The sequence below is a fragment of the Oncorhynchus kisutch genome, linkage group LG7 (genome assembly GCF_002021735.2).
Source record: "Oncorhynchus kisutch isolate 150728-3 linkage group LG7, Okis_V2, whole genome shotgun sequence".
Lineage (NCBI taxonomy): Eukaryota > Metazoa > Chordata > Actinopteri > Salmoniformes > Salmonidae > Oncorhynchus > Oncorhynchus kisutch.
The window spans coordinates 32882842-32906160 of record NC_034180.2 but is presented as its reverse complement, the minus strand read 5'-3'; the positions used below and the strand labels follow the sequence as shown (position 1 = coordinate 32906160).

Genomic DNA, 23319 nt, shown 5'->3' with positions numbered 1-23319 from the left:
TTCCAAGGAACCAAATGTGTTAGCAGGATAGACACATCAGGGCATAGACACACACATTCTTATTCTTATTTTACGGAGAACTTTATATTTGGAGGATTTAGACAGGCAGACAAGATGCATGCAAACAGGGGTGCTTTCAAAGCTTACTCCGATAGTACCCTGGCATCAATCCGTCAGCAAGTATCTTTACACTGAGATTCAGTCATTGCTGTAAAATTGAGAATAAGTCATTCATTTCCATAATGCTCAGTGAAGCCTTCAGTGCCATGACATTGAGAGTCACTGTGGTGGTTATGAGTGGCAGGCAGAGAGGGGGAATGGTGTGGTGAAGAAGAGGGAGTTGGTGCCTGCCTGCCTGGCCTGGATGATGAATTACACCCTTTCCACGTTGATTACATTACATTAAGGTTTTCCCCTGAGTAGTGGTACAGGGAAGTGCTGTGGTACATATTACTGATTGACTGACATTCTGCAGATCCATGGTTAGGCACATAGTGTGGTAAAGCTTCCACCTCTACTCTTTCCTCTGGACACACTTTGGCCCTCTGTTCTATTTATTAAGACAGCTCTGCCAGGGTCTTTAGTGGCATTGGCAGCCTTACTTTAATAATTCCCACCTGTTTAGCATTGCTTCAAATCACATTCACCAAGGAACAGAGGAAATAAACATATCCCCGGACAGAGGCGTTTTTCTTTTAAGACCAAATGTTTCTAATTTTTCAAATAACAAACAAGACATGATGCCCTGAGCAATTTCTGACCATGACTAATAAAAAACGCAGCAAATGAATTGAAATTTTTTAGCCGAATATGTTGAATGAGTGGAACAGATTAGAAAGTGAAGGGACAGCTTGGTGAGTCTTTATTTCCCTTCCTCTTGTATGTGACTCAACTCAAGTCTTGGCTGGGGAGCATTGGCTGGTCTTGCTGCTCTCTCTACTTTAAAAGACAGTGGTTTTACTTATTATTCTATAGCAGAATTTAAGTGTTCCACTGAACTGTCACTACAGTGCTCTCTCTCTCTCTCTCTCTCTCTCTCTCTCTCTCTCTCTCTCTCTCTCTCTCTCTCTCTCTCTCTCTCTCTCTCTCTCCCACGGACACACACACACACACACACACACACACACACACACACACACACACACACACACACACACACACACACACACACACACACACACACACACACACACACACACACACACACACACACACACACACACACACACACACACTATCTCTCTCTCTCTTCTTCTCTCTCCCTCTGGCCTCATCATAAACCCTCCAGCATCTCGTCTCCTCTCAGTAGTAATTCAGAGCATTTCGGGGATTAGCGGGATACCGCGTCTCCCTGTCTTATCAGACCCAGCACCGAAGGCACCCAGTCATGCCGCATCCATCCCCACTGCCTGGCTCCAACACAGGCTGAGATGATGCTGGCCTGTGATAATCGATCCCTCCTGTTAACACACTGGCCCTTGTAGCACCAAAGCACTGTGCTGACTTGGCTGATATTGGAGCCCATCCCTGGCTCCTGTCTTACCTCTGCAGAGGTACAGCTCTCTGATACGTCGGACACACTATGCTATACTCAGTACCCTCACTGTTGAGATATTTCTTCTATCTACAGACTCAAAAGTAGTTTGGATTTTGGATAACACTTTACTTAAAACCTGCATGTACAGTTGAAGTCAGAAGTTTCCGTATGTGTTATTTCATAGCTTTGATGTCTTCACTGTTATTCTACAATGTAGAAAATAGTAAAAATAAAGGAAAAACCTTAAATGAGTACAGTTGAAGTCAGAAGTTTACATACACTGGAGACATTTGGAGACATTAAAACTCGTTTTTCAACCACTCCACACATTTCTTGTTAACAAACTATAGTTTTGGCAAGTCGGTTAGGACATCTATTTTGTGCATGACACAAGTCATTTTTCCAACAATTGTTTACAGACAGATTATTTCATTTATAATTTACTGTATCACGATTCCAGTTGGTCAGAAGTTTACATACACTAAGTTGACTGTGGCTTTAAACAGCTTGGAAAGTTCCAGAAAATGATGTCATGGGTTTAGAAGGTTCTGATGAGCTAATTGACATAATTTGAGTCAATTGGAGGTGTACCTGTGGATGTATTTCAAGGCCTACCTTCAAACTCAGTGCCTCTTTGCTTGACATCATGGGAATTTTTTTGTAAATCAGCCACGACTGTTGTAGACCTAAATAAGTCTGGTTTATCCTTAAGAGCAATTTCCAAATGCCTGAAGGTACCACGTTCATCTGTACAAACAATAGTACACAAGTATAAACACCATGGGACCACACAGCCGTCAAACCACTCAGGAGGAGATGCGTTCTGTCTCATAGAGATGAACGTAGTTTGGTGTAAAAAGTGCACATCAATCCCAGAACAACAGCAAATAACCTTGTGAAGATGCTGGAGGAAACAGGTACAAAAGTATCTATATCCACAGTAAAACGTGTCCTATATTGACATAACCTCAGTATGGAAGAAGCCACTGCTCCAAAACCTCCATAAAAAAAGCCAGACTATAGTTTGCAACTGACAAAGATCATACTTTTTGGAGAAATGTCCTCTGGTCTGATGAAACAAATGTTTGGCCATAATGACCATCGTTATGTTTGGAGGAAAAGGGGGGATGTTTGCAAGCCGAAGAACACCATCCCAACCGTGAAGCACCGGGGTGGCAGCATCATGTTGTGGGGGTGCATTGCTACATGAGGGACTGGTGAACTTCACAAAATAGATGGAATCATGAGGATGGAAAATTATGTGGATATATTGAAGCAACATCTCAAGAAATCAGGAAGTTAAAGCTTGGTCTCAAATGGGTCTTCCAAATGAACAATGACCCAAGCATCCTTCCAAAGTTGTGTCAAAATGGCTTAAGGACAACAAAGTCAAGGTATTGTAGTGGCCATCACAAAGCCCTGACCTCAATCCTATAGAAGATTTGTGGGCAGAACTGAAAAAGCATGTGCGAGAAAGGAGGCCTACAGACAGGATTCATTTACACCAGCCCTGTCAGGAGGAATGGGCCAAAATTCACCCAATTTATTGTGGGAAGCTTGTGGAAGGCTCCCCGAAATGTTTGACCCAAGTTAAACAATTTAAAGGCAATGCTACCAAATACTAATTGAGTTTATGTAAACTTCTGACCCACTGGGAATGTGATGAAAGAAATTAAATCTGAAATAAATAATTCTCTCTACTATTTCACATTCTTAAAATAAAGTGGTGATCCTAACTGACCTAAGACGGAATTTGTTTACTAGGATTAAATGTCAGGAATTGTGAAAAACTGAGTTGAAATTTATTTGGCTAAGGTGTATGTAAACTTCTGACTTTAACTGTATAGTGCAGTATGATTACACCTGTAGGCGTTTTACCATTTTACAGAGATCCAGGCTCTAGTTAAAGCTAGAGGAATAAATATTGCCAGGGAAGACATCCTCCATAGGCAAGAAATGAAAACGTTAATCTCTCTGTGTGCTCTGTTACGTGCCACCGTGCCAGTGTCTTGACATGGGAAACACGACACACACTCATCTCTCCTGTGATCTTATCATCATGCAGACAGACCGGCTCTCTGGTTTATGGACTTTGTCCACAGTCTGGAATGTGCCCATGCATCCCAACGACCTTGTTCATAAACCATTGTGGGGCTTGATAGTGACCGGTGGTGGTGGAGACTTTGTGATGATGGTGATATCTGTCCTGAGGCAGGGTGTGTGTCTGCATGCTGATCAACTGACTACAGCTCTGACCTCCAAGCATGGGTTCTGTGGAAATGGAAATGGTGAAGGCTTAGATTTTAGCTTGTGTATAGAGATGGATCTGTGTGTGTGTGGTGGGGGGGTGTTACAATTGAGATGTTACATGCAGGAACCCTACGTCATTTCAACGTGGATAATTGACTATTTGATCAATGAGTTTACAACCTATATTCACCCACTCAAAAAGACAGCCAAAAGTTAGTTGAATTTCCAGTGGGTTATCAGTATGCTTTCAACCATCTAAAAGCACAACCAAATTCCAATGGAAAAACAATGTTTGGTTTTTGGTTTAGTTGTCGCCCAAATGTCTGTCACATTGCTTTCAAACATTTAAAAGGCACAGCAACATTCAAATGGGAATACAATGTCAGATATTATGTTTATTTATACAACAGAAAGTGTTATCACTTTTCTTCATCTATTAGCAGAACCAAATGACCTGGATTGCAGTTGAGATCACATTAACAGTATATGGTGCAAGAGACCAATGCTGTTCGAGATTCTGCGCAGATTATTACAGCAATTGTGAAGATCTCCACAGACCTGTGACAAACTATGCATACTACAAAGCATGTGGACACCTCTTCAAATGAGTGGATTTGGCTATTTCATCCACACCCGTTGCTGACAGGGGTATAAAATCGAGCACACAGCCATGCAATCTCCATAGACAAACATTGGCAGTAGAATGGCCCGTACTGAAAAGCTCAGTGACCTATAACGTGGCACTGTCATAGGATGCCACCTTTCCAACAAGTCAGTCAAATTTCTGCCCTGTTACAGCTTCCCCGGTCAACTGTCAGTGCTGTTATTGTGAAGTGGAAACGTCTAGGAGCAACAACGGCTCAGCCATGGAGTGGTATGCCACACAAGCTCGCAGAATGGAACCGCCGAGTGCTGAAGTGCATAGCGCGTAAACATCATCTGTCCTCTTTTGCAACACTCACTGCTGAGTTCCAAACTGCCTCTGGAAGCAAAGTCAGTACAATAACTGTTCGTTGGGAGCTTCATGAAATGGATTTCCATGGCCGAGCAGCCGCATGCATGCCTAAGATCACAATGTGCAATGCCAGGCGTCGGCTGGAGTGGTGTAAATCTCACCGCCATTGGACTCTCGAGCAGTGGAAACGCATTCTCTGGAGTGATGAATCACACTTCACCATCTGGCAGTCCGACGGACGAATCTGGGTTTCTCTGATGCCAAAATAACGCTACCTGCCCGAATGCATAGTGCCAACTGTAAAGGCGAGGTTTGGTTTGTCGAAATCGGTGTGGAAGAACTTGACTTGCCTGCACAGAGCCCTGACCTCAACTCCTTCGAACACCTTTGGGATGAATTGGAACGCTGACTGCGAGCCAGGCCTAATGCCCAACATCAGTGGCCAACCTCCCTAATGCTCTTGTAGCTGAAATGTTCCAACATCTAGTGGAAAGCCTTCCCAGAAGAGTGGATGCTGTTATAGCAGCAAAAGAGGGACCAAATGCCCATGATTTTGGAAGGAATGTTCGACGAGCAGGTGTGCGCATACTTTTGGTCATGTAGTGTATCTTGAACATGCACGCTTTATATGACTACATAAGAAAACGTTTATATTTACAGTAACCTCATAACATTTAAAGGAGATGTAACTGCTTGAATAGTTCCATCTGAGTCACTGGCGTAATCAGTGGTGTAAAGTACTTTAGTAAAAATACTTTAAAGTATTTTTGGGGGGTATTTGTACTTTACTTCACTTCATATGTTTGACTACTTTTACTTTTACTCCACTACATTCCTAAAGAACATAATGTACTTTTTACTCCATACATTTTCCCTGACACATTTTCCTTGAATGCTTAGCAAGACAGGAAAATGGTCCAATTCACACACTTATCAAGAGAACATCCCTGGTCATCCCTACTACCTCTGATCTGGCGGACTCCCTAAACACAAATGCTTAGTTTGTAAATAAAGTTTGGAGTGTTGGAGTGTGCCGCTGGCTATCGGTAAATTTCTACTTTTACTTTGGATTTTTAAGTTTATTTTGGTAATTGCATTTAGTTTTGATACTTAAGTATATTTAAAACCAAATACTTTTAGACTTTTACTCAAGTAGTATTTTACTGGGTGACTTTCACTTTTACTTGATCCATTTTCTATTAAGGTATCTTTACTTTTAGTCAAGTATGACAATTGGGTACTTTTTCCGCCACTGGGAGTAATCCCATTCTTTAACTCAGTGGTCACCAAGATCACTTTAAAAAAAAATGGACTTAGAAAACGCAAGTCTATGCAACATTAACCAATTAAACAGTTTTATAGCAATAAGGTTACTTCAGTAGGCTATAGGCCCAATACGTTATCGCATTGGCTATGCTTGAATTGCCCTACCAATGTTGTTCTTCTCAGACCAAATATATTTAAACATTTCATGTATTTCATCACACTGGTAATACACTGAACAAAAATATAAACGCAACATGTAAAGTGTTGGTCCCATGTTTCATAAGCTGAAATCAATGATCCCTGCAATTTTTGTACTTACAAGAATCTTATTTCTCTTGGATATTGTGCACAAATGTGTTTACATCCCTGTTAGTGATCATTTCTCCTTAGTCAAGATAATCCGTCCACCTGACAGGTATGTCATATCATGAAGCCGATTAAACAGCATGATCATTACAAAGATCCACCTTGTGCAGCTTGTGGTGGTGACAATAAAAGGCCACTCTAAAATGTGCAATTTTGGGACACAATTCAATGTCATAGATGTCTCAAGTTTTGAGGGAGCGTGCAATTGGCTTGCAGACTGCAAGAATGTACACCAAATCTGTTGCCAGAGAATTGAATGTTAATTTCTCTACCAAAAGCCATCGCCAACATCGTTTTAGAGAATTTGTCAGTACGTCCAACCACAGACCACGTGTATAGGGTTGTGTGGACGAGCGATTTGCTCATGTCAACGTAGTGAACAGAGTGCCCCATGGTGGTGGTGGGGTTATGGTATGGGCAGGCAGGCATAAGCTACGGACAACGAACACAACTGCACTTTATCAATGGCAATTTGAATGCACAGAGATGCAGTGATGAGATCCTGAGGCCCATTGTCGTGCCATTCATCTGCCATTATCATGTTTCAGCATGATAATGTACAGTCCCATGTCGCAAGGATCTGTACACAATTCCTGGAAGCTGAAAATGTCCCAGTTCTTCCATGGCCTGCATGCTCACTAGACATGTCACCCATTGAGCATGTGTGGGATGCCCTGGATCGATGTGTACGCAGCGTCTTCCAGTTCCCAATAGACAGCAAATTTGTACAGCTTTTGAAGACAAGTGGGACAACATTCCACAGGCCACAATCAACTGCCTGATCAACTCTCTGCGAAGGAGATGAGACACACTGCATTAGGCAAATGTTGGTCACACCAGATACTGACTGGTTTTCTGATCCGTGCCCCTACCTTTTTTTTAAAGGTACTGTATCTGTGACCAACAGAGGCATATCTGTATTCCCAGTCGTGAAATCCATAGATTAGGGACTAATTTATTTATTTAAAATGACTGATTTCCTTTTATGAACTGCAACTCAGTAAAATTATTTGAAATTGTTGCTTATTGCATTTATATTTTTGTTCAGTATAGATCATTTGTTGTATTACTTGTAAGGCACAGCTGAGTAAGCATAAGAATTAGCTTGTTTTTTTTACTGGCCTGCATCTGATGGTCAGCCTGAGGGGAGGGAGAGAGCAGTGATGAGGCTGCCTCTCACCCAACTCACCGTCCCTCCTCTCTCCCTCCCTCCGCTGAGAAAAGGGGACACAGTTTTCCATCTGATGGTCAGTCTGAGGGGAGAGGGCAGTGGTGAGGCTGCCTCTCACCCAACTCACCGTCCCTCCTCTCTCCCTCCCTCCGCTGAGAAAAGGGGACACAGTCTTCCAGTTGATGGCGAAACTTAAGTCGCACTGCATTATTTCTGCCTCATGCGCCAATTCATGTTGTTACTCCTGGGACCAGAGAAAGTGAAATATTCCTCGATATTAAAAAAGACACAAGCCGCTAACAGTAACAACCCAAGCTTGTGGAAACACTTTGCTGTACTCATTCATTACAGCTGCAGTGCTGGTTGTAGAGCGAGTGGAAACACTTTGCTGTACTCATTCATTACAGCTGCAGTGCTGGTTGTAGAGCGAGTGGAGGTGACCACTGCTTTCACTTCTATTTTTTGTTGAGATGGAGACATGAATCCAACATATCAAGTATTGAATGATATTATTAATGTAAGACTCTCAGTGACTGATGAGTTGGTTTATTTATTTATTAACCACCACATTAATCGCATTCTTCTCTCCTGTCTCCCATATATGTTTCTGGGTTCAGTTTTGGAGCTTATGCGGCAACGCCCTGACCCCTAAGCGAGGAGTTTTTGGCAAAACGGGAGATCTCCAAACCATCCTCTGTCTGGCCTGTGCCAGAGACGAGGTCACATATTCAGGTGCCTTGAACGGGGACATCTACGTCTGGAAAGGCATCAACCTGATCCGGACAGTTCAAGGAGCCCACGGGGTAAGTGTGTGTGGTAGCTGGTTCCAACCAGCCTTAGTTCTGCCTCACTTCCTGGTGGCGTCTCTTGTTTATGCGTCAGTAGTGGGCTGTAGCTTAGGGAATGCAAAGCAGCAGGCTCTCTCAGATCAAGAGATGTCATGCTCTGCGGCTCATGCTCAGGCTGGTTCATTCCCCCACAGCCAGCCCCCACACATCTGCCACAGACCTGCATTCACATTCAGACACAAAACTCACTCAATCACACTACCTGCCTGCCTACACCCACCTTAGTGCTATCGTTAGATCCATCCAGTGGATGATTAAACAGGTCATCATCCATGTTCAACTCACACACCTGCGACTGAACAACTCCTCCATTCATAGAGCTTTGTTTATTTCAACTAATGAAAGCATACAAGGGGACATGTTTAGCAAGGTGACGGTGTGCCATGTAGTCCCTGTGGCTCTCTTTTATTTTGCTCAGTGGAAAGGATCAGCAGTTTACTACTTGGGATTAAATTATATCTGTGAGCTCAACAGCTGAATGCAGGGTTGGTCGGGTGGGGGAGGGGGCTCTACTGTAGTCCATGTCTGTGCTTTGCACTCCAAAGAGACTTCTGGCTGGCTCAACCACAGGAATCCTTCCCGCCAATCACTGTGTTCCACAGCAGGCGGCTCCCAGAGCCTGCCAATAAAAAACAATGGTTCAAACGCTTTATGTAATGCACCGCTGTGTTATCTCTTCACGCAGCAGCAACGGTATAATTGTGAAAGCCTTGTTAGACATGTGTCTGCTGCAGCAGAGCTGTTGCTAGTTGCTGTACCGCAAGTCTGTCTTGCTCATTTATTGAGTACATCCCCACTGACAGACTGTCATTTCCTCCAGTCAGGGATTTTCAGCATGAATGCCTGTGAGGAGGGCTTTGCCACCGGGGGCCGGGACGGCTGTGTCCGGCTATGGGATCTCAACTTCAAACCAATTACTGTCATCGATCTCAGGGAAACAGACCAGGGATATAAAGGTGATATACAACTCCCCCCTCTTCTCATCTTCTTTTCCCACACAGAGCCAGTCCACGGGCTGTCAATGTGCACTGAGTGGATAAATGAACCAGGGTGTTCTTCTCATGTTGTTCTTTAGTACAGGCCTTTTGTATACCGCTAGACTCTTTTCTATTACATCTAGAGGATGTATTCTAGGTCACTAATAGTTTTTTCCTTTCTTCTTTCTTTCGTTTGATTTGTGGTCTTGGGCCTAACAGTAGCTAGAGGTGAAAATAGCAGAGGTGGGTAACAGTGCGCAGGGCACTGGACAATCAGAGTACTACCCCTGTCCTTATGTGCATAGAAGTCCCTGTATTATATTGTTCCATTCCCCTTGTTGGTTTTTCAGCCCAAAGTGTTGCCTACATATTTACTGTATGTGCGTATATTAATATGTATACATGTATGAATATATGTATACCTTCATTGCTTCTTACATTTACTTACCAAAGAGACAGCAAACTATACTGTCTCCATAACAATCACCATATTGTGTAGTCCTCTTGTATTCCTTCTATGTCTTGTTCTGTTTGTTACGGCTATTCTGTGTGTGGGTGTCTGTCTGCGTGTTTTTATCCATTTAACTGTTTGTGCATGCATGTGTGTGTTGACAGGGTTGTCAGTGCGCAGCGTGTGTTGGCGGGGGGATCATATCTTAGTGGGCACCCAGGACAGTGAGATATTTGAGGTGGTGGTCCACGATCGCACCAAGCCCTTCCTCATCATGCAGGGTCACTGTGAGGGAGAGCTGTGGGCGCTGGCTGTGCACCCCACCAAGCCCCTGGCCATGACCGGAAGTGATGATCGCTCTGTCAGGTGGGTGACCAAGCACAACCACTGTCAAACTCCAGGACTAGTCTATGCTTATTATATCCACAGTGTCCCTTACACAATTGCAGTCACTGTCACGTTTGTTATAATAATGGTCGGACCAAGGCGCAGCGTGCGTAGAGTTCCACATGTTTTAATCAAAGAAACTCACCAAAACAAATACAAAACCAAACAAACCGTGACGTGAGTGTAAACATGCACTACACAAAAGCAAAATCCCACAAAGCACAATGGGGAAATGGCTGCCTAAATATGATCCCCAATCAGAGACAACGATAAACAGCTGCCTCTGATTGGGAACCATACCAGGCCAACATAGATATATATAATCCCCTAGATAACCCATCCTAGTCACACCCCGACCTAACCAACATAGAGAATAAAAAGCTCTCTATGTTCAGGGCGTGACAGTCACTGAAATTATCTGGTATATCCAAAGAATTGTTTACATATAGGTACACACGTTCACTTCAGGTACTTATATGGTTCATGAGGGAATTGGACCCACGTGATTGCTAACAAAGTTGTCTCTCCCTTTGTCTCTGTCTCTGTCTCTGTCTCTGTCTCTCCCTCTGTCTCTCCCTCCGTGTCTCTGTCTCTCCCTCTGTCTCTCCCTCTGCCTCTGTCTCTGTCTCTCCCTCTGTGTCTCTGTCTCTCCCTCTGCCTCTGTCTCTGCCTCTGTCTCTGTCTCTCTCTTTGTCTCTCCCTCTGTGTCTCTGTCTCTCCCTTTGTCTCTCCCTCTGTCTCTGTCTCTGTCTCTCCCTCTGTCTCTCCCTCTGTGTCTCTGTCTCTCCCTTTGTCTCTCCCTCTGTCTCTGTCTCTGTCTCTCCCTCTGTATCTCCCTCTGTGTCTCTGTCTCTCCCTCTCTCTCTCCCTCTGCCTCTGTCTCTCCCTTTGTCTCTCCCTCTGTCTCTGTCTCTGTCTCTCCCTCTGTCTCTCCCTCTGTGTCTCTGTCTCTCCCTCTCTCTCTCCCTCTGCCTCTGCCTCTCCCTTTGTCTCTCCCTCTGTCTCTGTCTTTGTTTCTCCCTTTGTCTCTCTCTGTCTCTCTCTCCCTCTGTGTCTCTGTCTCTCCCTCTGTCTCTCCCTCTGTGTCTCTGTCTCTCCCTCTCTCTCTCCCTCTGCCTCTGTCTCTCCCTTTGTCTCTCCCTCTCTCTATCCCTCTCCCTCTGTGTCTCCCTCTCTCTATCCCTCTCCCTCTGTGTCTCCCTCTCTCTATCCCTCTCCCTCTGTCTTTGTTTCTCCCTTTGTCTCTCTCTGTCTCTCTCTCCCTCTGTGTCTCTGTCTCTCTCTCTGTCTCTCCCTCTCTCTCTCACTCTGCCTCTGTCTCTCCCTCTGTGTCTCTGTCTCTCTCTCTGTCTCTCCCTCTCTCTCTCCCTCTGCCTCTGTCGCTCCCTCTGTCTCTCCCTCTGCCTCTGTCTCTCTCTCTGTCTCTCCCTCTCTCTCTCCCTCTGTCTCTGTCTCTCCCTCTGTGTCTCTGTCTCTCTCTCTGTCTCTCCCTCTCTCTCTCCCTCTGCCTCTGTCTCTCCCTCTGTCTCTCCCTCTGCCTCTGTCTCTCTCTCTGTCTCTCCCTCTCTCTCTCCCTCTGTCTCTGTCTCTCCCTCTGTGTCTCTGTCTCTCTCTCTGTCTCTCCCTCTCTCTCTCCCTCTGCCTCTGTCTCTCCCTTTGTCTCTCCCTCTCCCTCTGTCTTTGTTTCTCCCTTTGTCTCTCTCTGTCTCTCTCTCCCTCTGTGTCTCTGTCTCTCCCTCGTTGTCTCTGTCTCTCCCTCTGTTTATCCCTCTCTCTCTCCCCCTCCCTCTCTCCCTCTGTCTCCCTCTGTCTCTGTCTCCCCCTCTGTAGAATATGGAGCCTTATAGATCATGCGCTGATAGCTCGCTGTAATATGGAGGAGCCTATTCGCTGTGCAGCTGTGAGCACAGACGGCATTCACCTGGCGCTGGGCATGAAGGACGGCTCCTTTACTGTCCTACGGGTCAGGTGAGTATAGGGCAGAAGTCAAATGGCACTTCTAGTTCTTTCTGATTAGCTTGGTATATGAACTTCATGTTAACTTCCTATTTTGTTTGCAATTCCATTACTCATTAACAATATGCCAGTTAGTGAATGCATGGATATTCAATTTAATTCAAGGAGGGTTATTTAAAGAATGTATTGGATGACAGTAACGCTCTCCCACTCCACAGAGACATGACAGAGGTGGTCCACATCAAGGACAGGAAGGAGGCCATCCATGAGCTGAAGTACTCTCCTGATGGAGCTCACCTGGCTGTGGGCTCCAATGATAACTCAGTGGACATCTACAGCGTGGTGCAGAGGTACAAGAAGGTGGGAGAGTGCATTGGCTCCACTAGCTTCATCACACACATGGACTGGTCCACTGACAGCAAGTATCTGCAGACCAATGACGGCAACGGAAAGAGGCTCTTCTACAGGATGCCAAGTAAGTCTGTCAATGACACGTCTCGGCCTGTAGATAAATGACACTGTGAAGAGTCTTGCTGTCTATGGGAAGGAAGTCAGGATTTCTCTTGTGTCATTACCTCACCGTTATTAATGATATTTTGGTGCTATGTGTGTCATGAACTTTATGCTTTGTTGTGACAACAGTGACGTATGGCCATGAGACAAGATGTCATGATGACTAATGTGCTGCTCATTTGATGTTTTAGTTGCACATGATGTTGTTATTATTGTCTTTCTACTCAGGCGGTAAAGAGGTCACCAACAGGGAAGAGTTGAAGCTGGTGCAGTGGTCCTCATGGACGTGTGTGTTGGGCCCCGAGGTCAACGGAATATGGCCCAAATACTCAGAGATCAATGACATCAACTCTGTTGACGCCAACTTTAATAATCAAGTTTTAGTAACAGCAGATGATTATGGACTAGTGAAGCTTTTACGGTACCCGTGTGTAAGAAAAGGTGAGGATTTCCATTGGTTCCTTTGTCCGGAGATGTGATGTTGTCAATCAATTCATTCATGTGATGTTTATGCATTTACAAATTAACGAGAAACAACTCTTCTCTCTATCCCAGGGGCAAAGTTTAAAAAGTATTTAGGTCACTCTGCCCATATAACCAATGCCAGGTGGTCACATGACTACCAGTGGGTGATAACTATTGGTGGAGCTGACCACTCAGTGTTCCAGTGGAAGTTTGTTTCAGACAGAAAGTCGAAGGAAGCTCTTCACATAGCACCTCAAGGTACATGACTGTCCTATTTCGATGACTGCCCCATTCTAGTCAACCCCAATGTGAATATGACTCTGAAGTGCAGACACGTCTAGTAGACTCTGTGACCCTTCCCCTTGAATGATGTTCCTTATCCCAGCTAAAAGCTTTCTACACTAGCTCATAGATCCACAAGTATACATTTGAAGTGATACTAGCTGGAAGAGAACATTTGTGTTTGTATTCAGCTCCTACAACCTTGTCCTCATTTGTAAGTCATGTTTCTCAACTAAATGGTCTTAGACAGAGCTGTGCTGCGCTTTGTGAAATTAAACCACATACTAACTGCCATTCCATTTAATTTTCCTAATGGACCCAGCAAGTCAAAGCCTAACGGTGCCAGGGGTACTCAGTGCCTGGTCTTGGCATGGCCAACCGAGTTTCACTGCATCAGTATTTGTATGTCTCAGTCTGAGTAATAGGACAGTGGAACGGGGCAAGCAGTCCACCACTTAAGACTTTTCAAAGGCTTGCTTGATGAATATGAGTTGTCATCTTCATCCATCTGTGATCTTGGTCTTGGCTGAAATGGGACTCAATACTGGTAGTCTACTAGTTCTGGATTAGTGTGTTTAACCTTATTAAACAAACTGTTGTGGGAGCATCTGGGTGGTAGAATAGATCTGATGAAGTCGTCTTCTTCTCTCCTGCAGAGACGTTGTGCGACTCCAACAGTGAGGAGTCGGACTCGGACCAGTCAGACGTGCCTGAGATGGACTCGGAGATCGAGCAGGAGACACAGCTCACATATCGGCGGCAGGTTAGCGACACAACACCTGCTCTCCTCTTTGAAAATGACACATTATGTATGTTGCATATGAAAAACAAACAATATTAGATTGAGTAAAAACCTTAACAGATGTCAGAGAGTTAAATGCTTTATATTGTATTTCCATGTCCAGGTTTACAAAGAAGATCTACCTCAGCTCAAAGAGCAGTCCAAGGAGAAGCACCGTGCGATGGCCATGAAGAAAAGAGAGAGAACACCCGGGAGCGGGGTGAAGCTACACTTCATCCACGGGTTAGGAGACCTCAGGCAGCACCACATACCACAAATCATAACCTGTGTAAAACGTTCTCACACCAAGCAAACCCGGAAAAGCACACACAATAATTCAACATCTGTATAGTCTTTATCTAACCATCTTTTCTACCAACAAAAACCCACAGCCAAAAGGTCCAAACTGTGAACGCTGTGTTCTTCCTCATTGTTTCCTGTGTTGTGGTGCTCCAGCTACAGAGGCTTCGACTGCAGGAGCAACCTGTTCTACACCCAGACAGGGGAGATAGTGTACCACGTGGCGGCCGTGGGGGTGGTGTACAACCGAAAGCAGAACACCCAGCGCTTCTACATGGGCCATGATGACGACATCCTGTGCCTGGCCATACACCCCCTCAAGGACTTTGTAGCAACAGGCCAGGTAGGTAGCACTGCTAAAAATTAAATATATACACTATCGCTAAAACATTTGGGGTCACTTAGAAATGCCCTTATTTTTTAAAAGAAAATTAAAGATTTTTTTTTGTCCATTAAAATAACATGAAATTGATCAGAAATACAGTGAAGACATTGTTAATGTTGTAAATTACTATTGTAGCTGGAAACGTCAGATATTTTTATGGAATATTTACATAGGTGTACAGAGGCCCATTATCAGCAACCAGCGCTCCTGTGTTCCAATGGCATGTTGTGTTAGCTAATCCAAGTTCATCATTTTAAAAGGCTAATTGATCATTAGAAAACCCTTTTGCAATTATGTCAGCACAGATGAAAACTGTGGTTCTGATTAAAGAAGCAATAAAACTGGCCTTCTTTAGACAAGTTGAGTATCTGGAGCATCAGCATTTGTGTGTTCGATTACAGGCTCAAAATGGCCAGAAACAAAGAATTGTCTTCTGAAACTCATCAGTCTATTCTTGTTCTTAGAGATGAAGGCTATTCCATGCAAGAAATTGCAAAGAAACTGAAGATCTCGTACAACGCTGTGTACTACTCCCTTCACAGAACAGTGCAAACTGTCTCTAACCAGAATAGAAAGTGGGAGGCCCCGGTGCACAACTGATCAAGAGGACATGTACATTAGAGTGTCTAGATTGAGAAACAGACACCTCACAAGTCCTCAACTGGCAGCTTCATTAAATAGTATCCGCAAAACACCAGTCTCAACGTCAACAGTGAAGAGGCGACTCCGGGATGCTGGCCTTCTAGGCAGAGTTCCTCTACCCAGTGTCTGTGTTCTTTTGCCCATCATAATCTTTTCTTTTTATTGGCCAGTCTGAGATATGGCTTTTTCTCTGCAACTCTGCCTAGAAGGCCAGCATCCCGGAGTCGCCTCTTCACTGTTGACGTTTTAGACTGGTGTTTTGCGGGTACTATTTAATGAAGCTGCCAGTTGAGGACTTGTGAGGCGTCTGTTTCTCAAACTAGACACTCTAATGTATTTGTCTTGCTCAGTTGTGCACTGTGGCCTCCCACTCCTTTTTCTATTCTGGTTAGAGACAGTTTGTGATGCTCTGTGAAGGGAGTAGTACACAGCGTTGTACAAGATTTTCAGTTTCTTTGCAATTTCTCACATGGAATAGCCTTCATTTCTCAGAACATGAATAGACTGACGAGTTTCAGAAGAAAGTACTTTGTTTCTGGCCATTTTGAGCCTGTAATCGAACCCACAAATTCTGATGCTCCAGCTACTCAACTCGTCTAAAGAAGGCCAGTTTTATTGCTTCTTTAGTCAGAACAACAGTTTTAGGCTGTGCTGACATAATTGCAAAAAGGTTTTCTAATGATCAATTAGTCTTTTAAAATTATAAACTTGGATTAGCTTACACATTGTGCCATTGGAACACAGGAGGGATGGTTGCTGATAATGGGCCTCTGTACGCCTATGTAGATATTCCATAAAAAATCTGACGTTTTCAGCTACAATAGGATTTACAACATTAACCATTTCTGAACTGTATTTCTGATCAATTTGACCCCATACTTTTGAACGGTAGTGTAGTGTGTGTGTATATTGTATATACTTTTTTCCCCTTTTAGGTGGAAGATTACATTTTGTTATATACTGTATATTCAGAGACTGGGATAGAGTAGCTAGGGCCTAAAGTGTATAGAGGCTGACCTCTAAAGATGCCTTTAGGAGCTGGAGGGTCTTCTGTATATGCTTATGGTGCAAAGTAACTAAAGATAATGTCCTACTGCTAACACTGACCTGGAACTGTTGCATTGCCCTGTGTGGGTGTAGAAGTTGCTGTGGATGCGTGGAAGCTAATTGTTTCTTCTGTCTGTCCAGGTGGGGCGAGACTCTTCCATCCATATATGGGACACAGAGATGCTGAAACCCATGTCTGTGTTGAAAGGATTCCACCAGCTGGGAGTGTGTGCCCTAGACTTCTCAGGTAGTACACCAGGGCTGTTTAAAGATGCTTTCCATACACTCTCCAGATAGTGTAACACATTGAACACAACAACTCATAATTGCTTTAACCTAGCCTGACATTCTCAGTCAGCCATGGAGAAAAATAACTCTTCCTTCACACAGGAAATGGGCGAGTTGAAATGTGTTCCAATTTAGAAGCATGGCGCTGAACAACCCTTTTATGGAGATAGTCTGTGTACTGTGGCAGGCTGGCAGCATCAAGGCAAAGGCTCTCATCTCTCTCCTGATAATTGGCCACAGACAGAGGCGTAGCTGCCATTACCTGCCATGGATCAAACCTATACCAGGCTAGTTTACTGTTCCTCACAAAACAAGAGTAAATAGAGAGGCTCTCTGTGTGAATTTTGAATTGATTGAGGTTGTGTTTTGTTGTTCTTCCTCAGCGGATGGCAAGCGACTGGCCTCGGTCGGGCTGGATGACAACCACACCATTGTCCTTTGGGACTGGAGGAAGGGGGAGAAGCTCTCAGCCATCAGGTTAGTACAGTACAGTAGCTGTTATGGCATCTCAGATGATCCATTCAGATCTCAGCAGTCTCCTCAATAGGCAGACTAGAGACATCAAAGGTCAAGATAAGTCCTAAGGGTTGACATTCTTCAGGAACGCTCTACTTACTGATGAAAAACAAGACTAGAAAATGTTTCTCAGTGATTTAGATCATGATATATATACAGTAACAGTCAAATGTTTGGACACACCGACTCATTCAAGGGTTTTTGTTTATTTGGACTATTTTCTACATTGTAGAATAATAGTGAAAACATCAAAATTATAAAATAGCACATGGAATCATGAGGTAACCAACAAAGTGTTAAACAAATCAAAATATATTTTAGATTTTAGATTATTCAAAGTAGCCACCCTTTGCCTTGATGGCAGCTTTGCACACTCTTGGCATTCTCTCAACGAGCTTCACCTGGAATGCTTTTCCAACCATCTTAAAGGAGTTCCCACATATTCTGAGCACTTTTGGGCTGTTTTTCCTTCACTCTGCGGTCCAACTCATCCCAAACCAACTCAATTGGGTTGAAGTCGGGTGATTGTGGAGGCCAGGTAATCTGATGCTGCACTCCATCACTCTCTTTCTTGGTCAAATAGTCTGGAGGTGTATTGGGTCATTGTATTGTTAAAAACAAATGATAGTCTCACTGAGCGCAAACCAGATGGGATGGCGTATCACTGCAAAATGCTGTATTAGCCATGCTGGGTAAGTGTGCCTTGAATTCTAAATAAATCACTGACAGTGTCACCAGCAAAACACCCCCACACCATCACACCTCCTCCTCCATGCTTCACGGCGGGAACCACACATGTGGAGATCATCCGTTCACCTACTCTGCGTCTCACAAAGACATGGCGGTTGGAACCAAAAATCTCAAATTTGGACTCATCAGACCAAAGAACAGATTTCCACTGGTCTAATGTCCATTGCTCGTGTTTCTTGGCCCAAGCAAGTCTCTTATTATTATTTGTGTCCTTTAGTAGTGGTGTATTTGCAGCAATTAAACCATGAAGGCCTGATTCACGCAGTCTCCTCTGAACAGTTGATGTTGAGATGTGTCTGTTACTTGAACTCTGTGAGGTGTTTATTTGGGCTGTAGTTTCTGAGGCTGGTAACTCTAATGAACTTATCCTCTGCAGCAGAGGTAACTCTGAGTCTTCCATTCCTGTGGCGGTCCTCATGAGAGCCAGTTTCATCATACCGCTCAATGGTTTTTGCGACTGCACTTGAAGAAACGTTCAAAGTTCTTGTAATTTTCCAGATCGACTGACATTCATGTCTTAAAGTAATGATGGACTGTTTCTCTTTGCGTATTTGAGCTGTTCTTGCCATAATATGGACTTGGTCTTTTACCAAATAGGGCTATATTCTGTATACCACACCTACCTTGTCACGACACAACTGATTGGCTCAAATGCATCAAGAAGGAAAGAAATTCCACAAATTAACTTTTAAGAAGACACGCCTGTTAATTGAAATGCATTCCAGGTGACTACCTCATGAAGCTGGTTGAGAGAATGCCAAGAGTGTGCAAAGCTGTCATCAAAGCAAAGGGTGGCTACCTTGAAGTATCCCAAATATAAAATATATTTGGATTTGTTTAAATGTTTTTGATTACTAAGTGATTCCACATGTGTTATTTCATAGTTTTGATGTCTTCACTATTCTACAATGTAGAAAATAGTAAAAATAAAGAAAAACCCTTGAATGAGTTGGTGTGTCCAAACGTTTGACTGTTACTGTAGAGTGACCTAATAATACTAGTTTTGGTCCAGATTCAGTTTGGTATTATTAATGTAAATGAGAGGTCTTTGTCCAGAAGCTATGATCCGGTCAGTAGTTCCTGCAGCATAAATCAGTTATCCACCCCCACACTGATTCACAAAGATACATGTCCAGTCATGCAATGTCCAGCATCACAACCATCCCTTGGCCATTGTACAAGCTCCGGAGCCAAGAGAATAACAACAAGTACTTCATTGCTCCTGATCAAAACATTCCCTTTAATTCCCTAGACAGCTTGAGCACCTCCACTTTAAATGTGGACATTTATATATGAGGGCAACATTGATATAGTTCTTGTGAAGAGAGGAGGGAGGGGAACCACCCTGCAGACTCTTAAAGCTGTTCCTTTCTGAATAGAGAACACTTGGCCCTGCCAACTCACAGCTGAATGATTAAGTGTATGTCTGGTGCAGATCTCTGGTCCATCCATCTCAACCTGGGTTTAGGCTACATTCACTGTGAGTATAATCTCAAAGGAAAGTGGCCATTTAAAAAAAGAAAATTATGTAAAATCGAATGGCAATTCAAACTAGCAAATATCAAATATCCAGGAATTCAAATATGGTTGTCTAGCATCTATATGGACACTCTGATTTCCCCCAATGCTGGTCTTATTTCTCTATGGCTTTGCACTTGATATTCATAGCGGTAAAATAGTCCTTTGGAATTCCATCAGGCTAGTTAGGTCAGTGGAGGCTTGCTCATGTCCTGCCTGCGTGCTGTAGCTGTTGTGTACTGTGCTCCCGTGGCAGCTCAGAGACAGCTTGGAGCTGCACTAATCTCCTTTGCAGGCCCTGGTGGGCAGTGCAGTGAGGCGGGCAGAGGGAAATGGGGCCTGACAGAGCCTGCCTTGTGCACTGCACTGCCTAGTCTTCAGCTGGGAGAGGAGCATGGTGAGGCAGAGATAGGGAGAGGGGGCATGAGAGAAAGATGGAGATGAGCGGGGGAGGAAACCGATAGGAGACAGGGAGGGAAAATAGTGGGAGAGGGGGGAGAGGGATGGAAGTGAGAGAAGGAGAGTGAGAAAGCTTGAAAGGGATAGAGAGATGAAGTAGGTATCAGTTCTGCTCTGGCCTCAGTGAGCGCCATGTAGTGATGCAGCAGCACAAAGGCCAGTGATTAGGGACCCAGCCCAGTGTGCACTACGCTCCATTGGATCAGACAGGAAAGGCCAGTGATTAGGGACCCAGCCCAGTGTGCACTACGCTCCATTGGATCAGACAGGAAAGGCCAGTGATTAGGGACCCAGCCCAGTGTGCACTACGCTCCATTGGATCAGACAGGAAAGGCCAGTGATTAGGGACCCAGCCCAGTGTGCACTACGCTCCATTGGATTAGACAGGAAAGGCCAGTGATTAGGGACCCAGCCCAGTGTGCACTACGCTCCATTGGATCAGACAGGAAAGGCCAGTGATTAGGGACCCAGCCCAGTGTGCACTACGCTCCATTGGATCAGACAGGAAAGGCCAGTGATTAGGGACCCAGCCCAGTGTGCACTACGCTCCATTGGATTAGACAGGAAAGGCCAGTGATTAGGGACCCAGCCCAGTGTGCACTACGCTCCATTGGATCAGACAGGAAAGGCCAGTGATTAGGGACCCAGCCCAGTGTGCACTACGCTCCATTGGATTAGACAGGAAAGGCCAGTGATTAGGGACCCAGCCCAGTGTGCACTACGCTCCATTGGATCAGACAGGAAAGGCCAGTGATTAGGGACCCAGCCCAGTGTGCACTACGCTCCATTGGATCAGACAGGAAAGGCCAGTGATTAGGGACCCAGCCCAGTGTGCACTACGCTCCAATGGATCAGACAGGAAAGGCCAGTGATTAGGGACCCAGCCCAGTGTGCACTACGCTCCATTGGATCAGACAGGAAAGGCCAGTGATTAGGGACCCAGCCCAGTGTGCACTACGCTCCATTGGATCAGACAGGAAAGGCCAGTGATTAGGGACCCAGCCCAGTGTGCACTACGCTCCATTGGATCAGACAGGAAAGGCCACTGATCCTTATTGTTCATATGGGAGGGAGGCAGCCAAACTGTGCAGACACATTGGGTGTAATATGATTCCCTGTACACTAACTGTCTTCTAAGTTTATTCCACTTCTATTTCAGATCCATGTATTTTTGTGCAATGGAATTAATGCAATGTTTTCAATCATTTTTTAGGGGAAGCAAGGATAAGATTTTTGTCATAAAAATGAATCCATACTGTTCAGACAAGCTCATCACAGCAGGGGTAAAGCATATGAAGTTCTGGCATAAAGCAGGTAAGAGACCGCAAAGTTAAACAAAAGTTGACTCAGCAATGTCTCAAAGAATGATGTGATGTGTTGTCATGTGAGTTAATGACACAACCTCTCTTTCAGGTGGTGGTCTGATCGGGCGTAAGGGCAATATGGGGAAGACCGAGACAATGATGTGTGCTGTGTATGGCTGGACAGAGGAGATGGTGTTCTCAGGGACGTGCACAGGAGACATCTGTATCTGGAGAGACATGTTCCTGGTAAAGACAGTCAAAGCCCATGATGGCCCAGTCTTCAGTATGCACGCCCTGGAGAAGGTACTGGAAGGGAAAGGAAGGGGTTTAAACACTGGCCATTTGAAATGTGAAATAGAGATGACACCTCTCTCTCTGTCTCTGTGTCTCTCTTTCTTTCTTCCTCTCTCGCTGTTTCTCTCTTTGTTTTTGCCATTACTATTCTGATGGTGTAGTATTGTCAATGAATAGAGTAGGATTGTATTCTTTCAGATGTCAGTGTTATACAATGATGCTATGTGAGTGATTAAAGAACAGATATTCTAATCTATCTCCTGTTCTCTCGTTATGTCCCACTCTGTAGGGATTTGTGACAGGAGGGAAGGACGGCATAGTGGCTCTGTGGGATGACACCTTTGAGAGATGCCTCAAGACGTACGCCATCAAGAGAGCAGTCCTCGCTCCAGGCTCCAAAGGTAAAAGGTCACCCTGTCACTGCCGTGAAGCCAATCAAGTTACATACTGGGCTCATACAGTGCCTAGCGAAAGTATTCGGCCCCCTTGAACTTTGCAACCTTTTGCCACATTTCAGGCTTCAAACATAAAGATATAAAACTGTATTTTTTTGTGAAGAATCAACAACAAGTGGGACACAATCATGAAGTGGAACGACATTTATTGGACATTTCAAACTTTTTTAACAAATCAAAAACTGAAAAATTGGGCGTGCAAAATTATTCAGCCCCCTTAAAGTTAATACTTTGTAGCGCCACCTTTTGCTGCGATTACAGCTGTAAGTCGCTTGGGGTATGTCTCTATCAGTTTTGCACATCGAGAGACTGAAATTTTTTCCCATTCCTCCTTGCAAAACAGCTCGAGCTCAGTGAGGTTGGATGGAGAGCATTTGTGAACAGCAGTTTTCAGTTCTTTCCACAGATTCTCGATTGGATTCAGGTCTGGACTTTGACTTGGCCATTCTAACACCTGGATATGTTTATTTTTGAACCATTCCATTGTAGATTTTGCTTTATGTTTTGGATCATTGTCTTGTTGGAAGACAAATCTCCGTCCCAGTCTCAGGTCTTTTGCAGACTCCATCAGGTTTTCTTCCAGAATGGTCCTGTATTTGGCTCCATCCATCTTCCCATCAATTTTAACCATCTTCCCTGTCCCTGCTGAAGAAAAGCAGGCCCAAACCATGATGCTGCCACCACCATGTTTGACAGTGGGGATGAGGGGTTCAGGGTGATGAGCTGTGTTGCTTTTACGCCAAACATAACGTTTTGCATTGTTGCCAAAAAGTTCAATTTTGGTTTCATCTGACCAGAGCACCTTCTTCCACATGTTTGGTGTGTCTCCCAGGTGGCTTGTGGCAAACTTTAAACTACACTTTTTATGGATATCTTTAAGAAATGGCTTTCTTCTTGCCACTCTTCCATAAAGGCCAGATTTGTGCAATATATGACTGATTGTTGTCCTATGGACAGAGTCTCCCACCTCAGCTGTAGATCTCTGCAGTTCATCCAGAGTGATCATGGGCCTCTTGGCTGCATCTCTGATCAGTCTTCTCCTTGTATGAGCTGAAAGTTTAGAGGGACGGCCAGGTCTTGGTAGATTTGCAGTGGTCTGATACTCCTTCCATTTCAATATTATCGCTTGCACAGTGCTCCTTGGGATGTTTAAAGC

At 44.4% G+C, this 23319-nt stretch overlaps 1 protein-coding gene across 3 annotated transcripts in view; it reads left to right on the top strand.

Moving 5' to 3' along the window:
* eml5 (EMAP like 5) overlaps positions 1-23319 on the top strand; it is a 73134-nt gene that overhangs the window by 35408 nt on the left and 14407 nt on the right. For 2 of the 3 annotated variants that reach the window (XM_031828975.1, XM_031828974.1), the window contains exons 5-20: positions 8163-8348; positions 9214-9349; positions 9590-9613; positions 9986-10187; positions 12039-12176; positions 12383-12639; positions 12906-13118; positions 13233-13400; positions 14081-14187; positions 14330-14448; positions 14662-14848; positions 16721-16826; positions 17251-17344; positions 21324-21424; positions 21524-21717; positions 21998-22109. In XM_031828975.1, coding sequence (XP_031684835.1) covers positions 8163-8348; positions 9214-9349; positions 9590-9613; positions 9986-10187; positions 12039-12176; positions 12383-12639; positions 12906-13118; positions 13233-13400; positions 14081-14187; positions 14330-14448; positions 14662-14848; positions 16721-16826; positions 17251-17344; positions 21324-21424; positions 21524-21717; positions 21998-22109 — 2344 coding nt within the window. The remainder of the gene's footprint in view (positions 1-8162; positions 8349-9213; positions 9350-9589; positions 9614-9985; positions 10188-12038; positions 12177-12382; positions 12640-12905; positions 13119-13232; positions 13401-14080; positions 14188-14329; positions 14449-14661; positions 14849-16720; positions 16827-17250; positions 17345-21323; positions 21425-21523; positions 21718-21997; positions 22110-23319) is intronic. The other variant, XM_031828976.1, reaches the window with a different exon arrangement.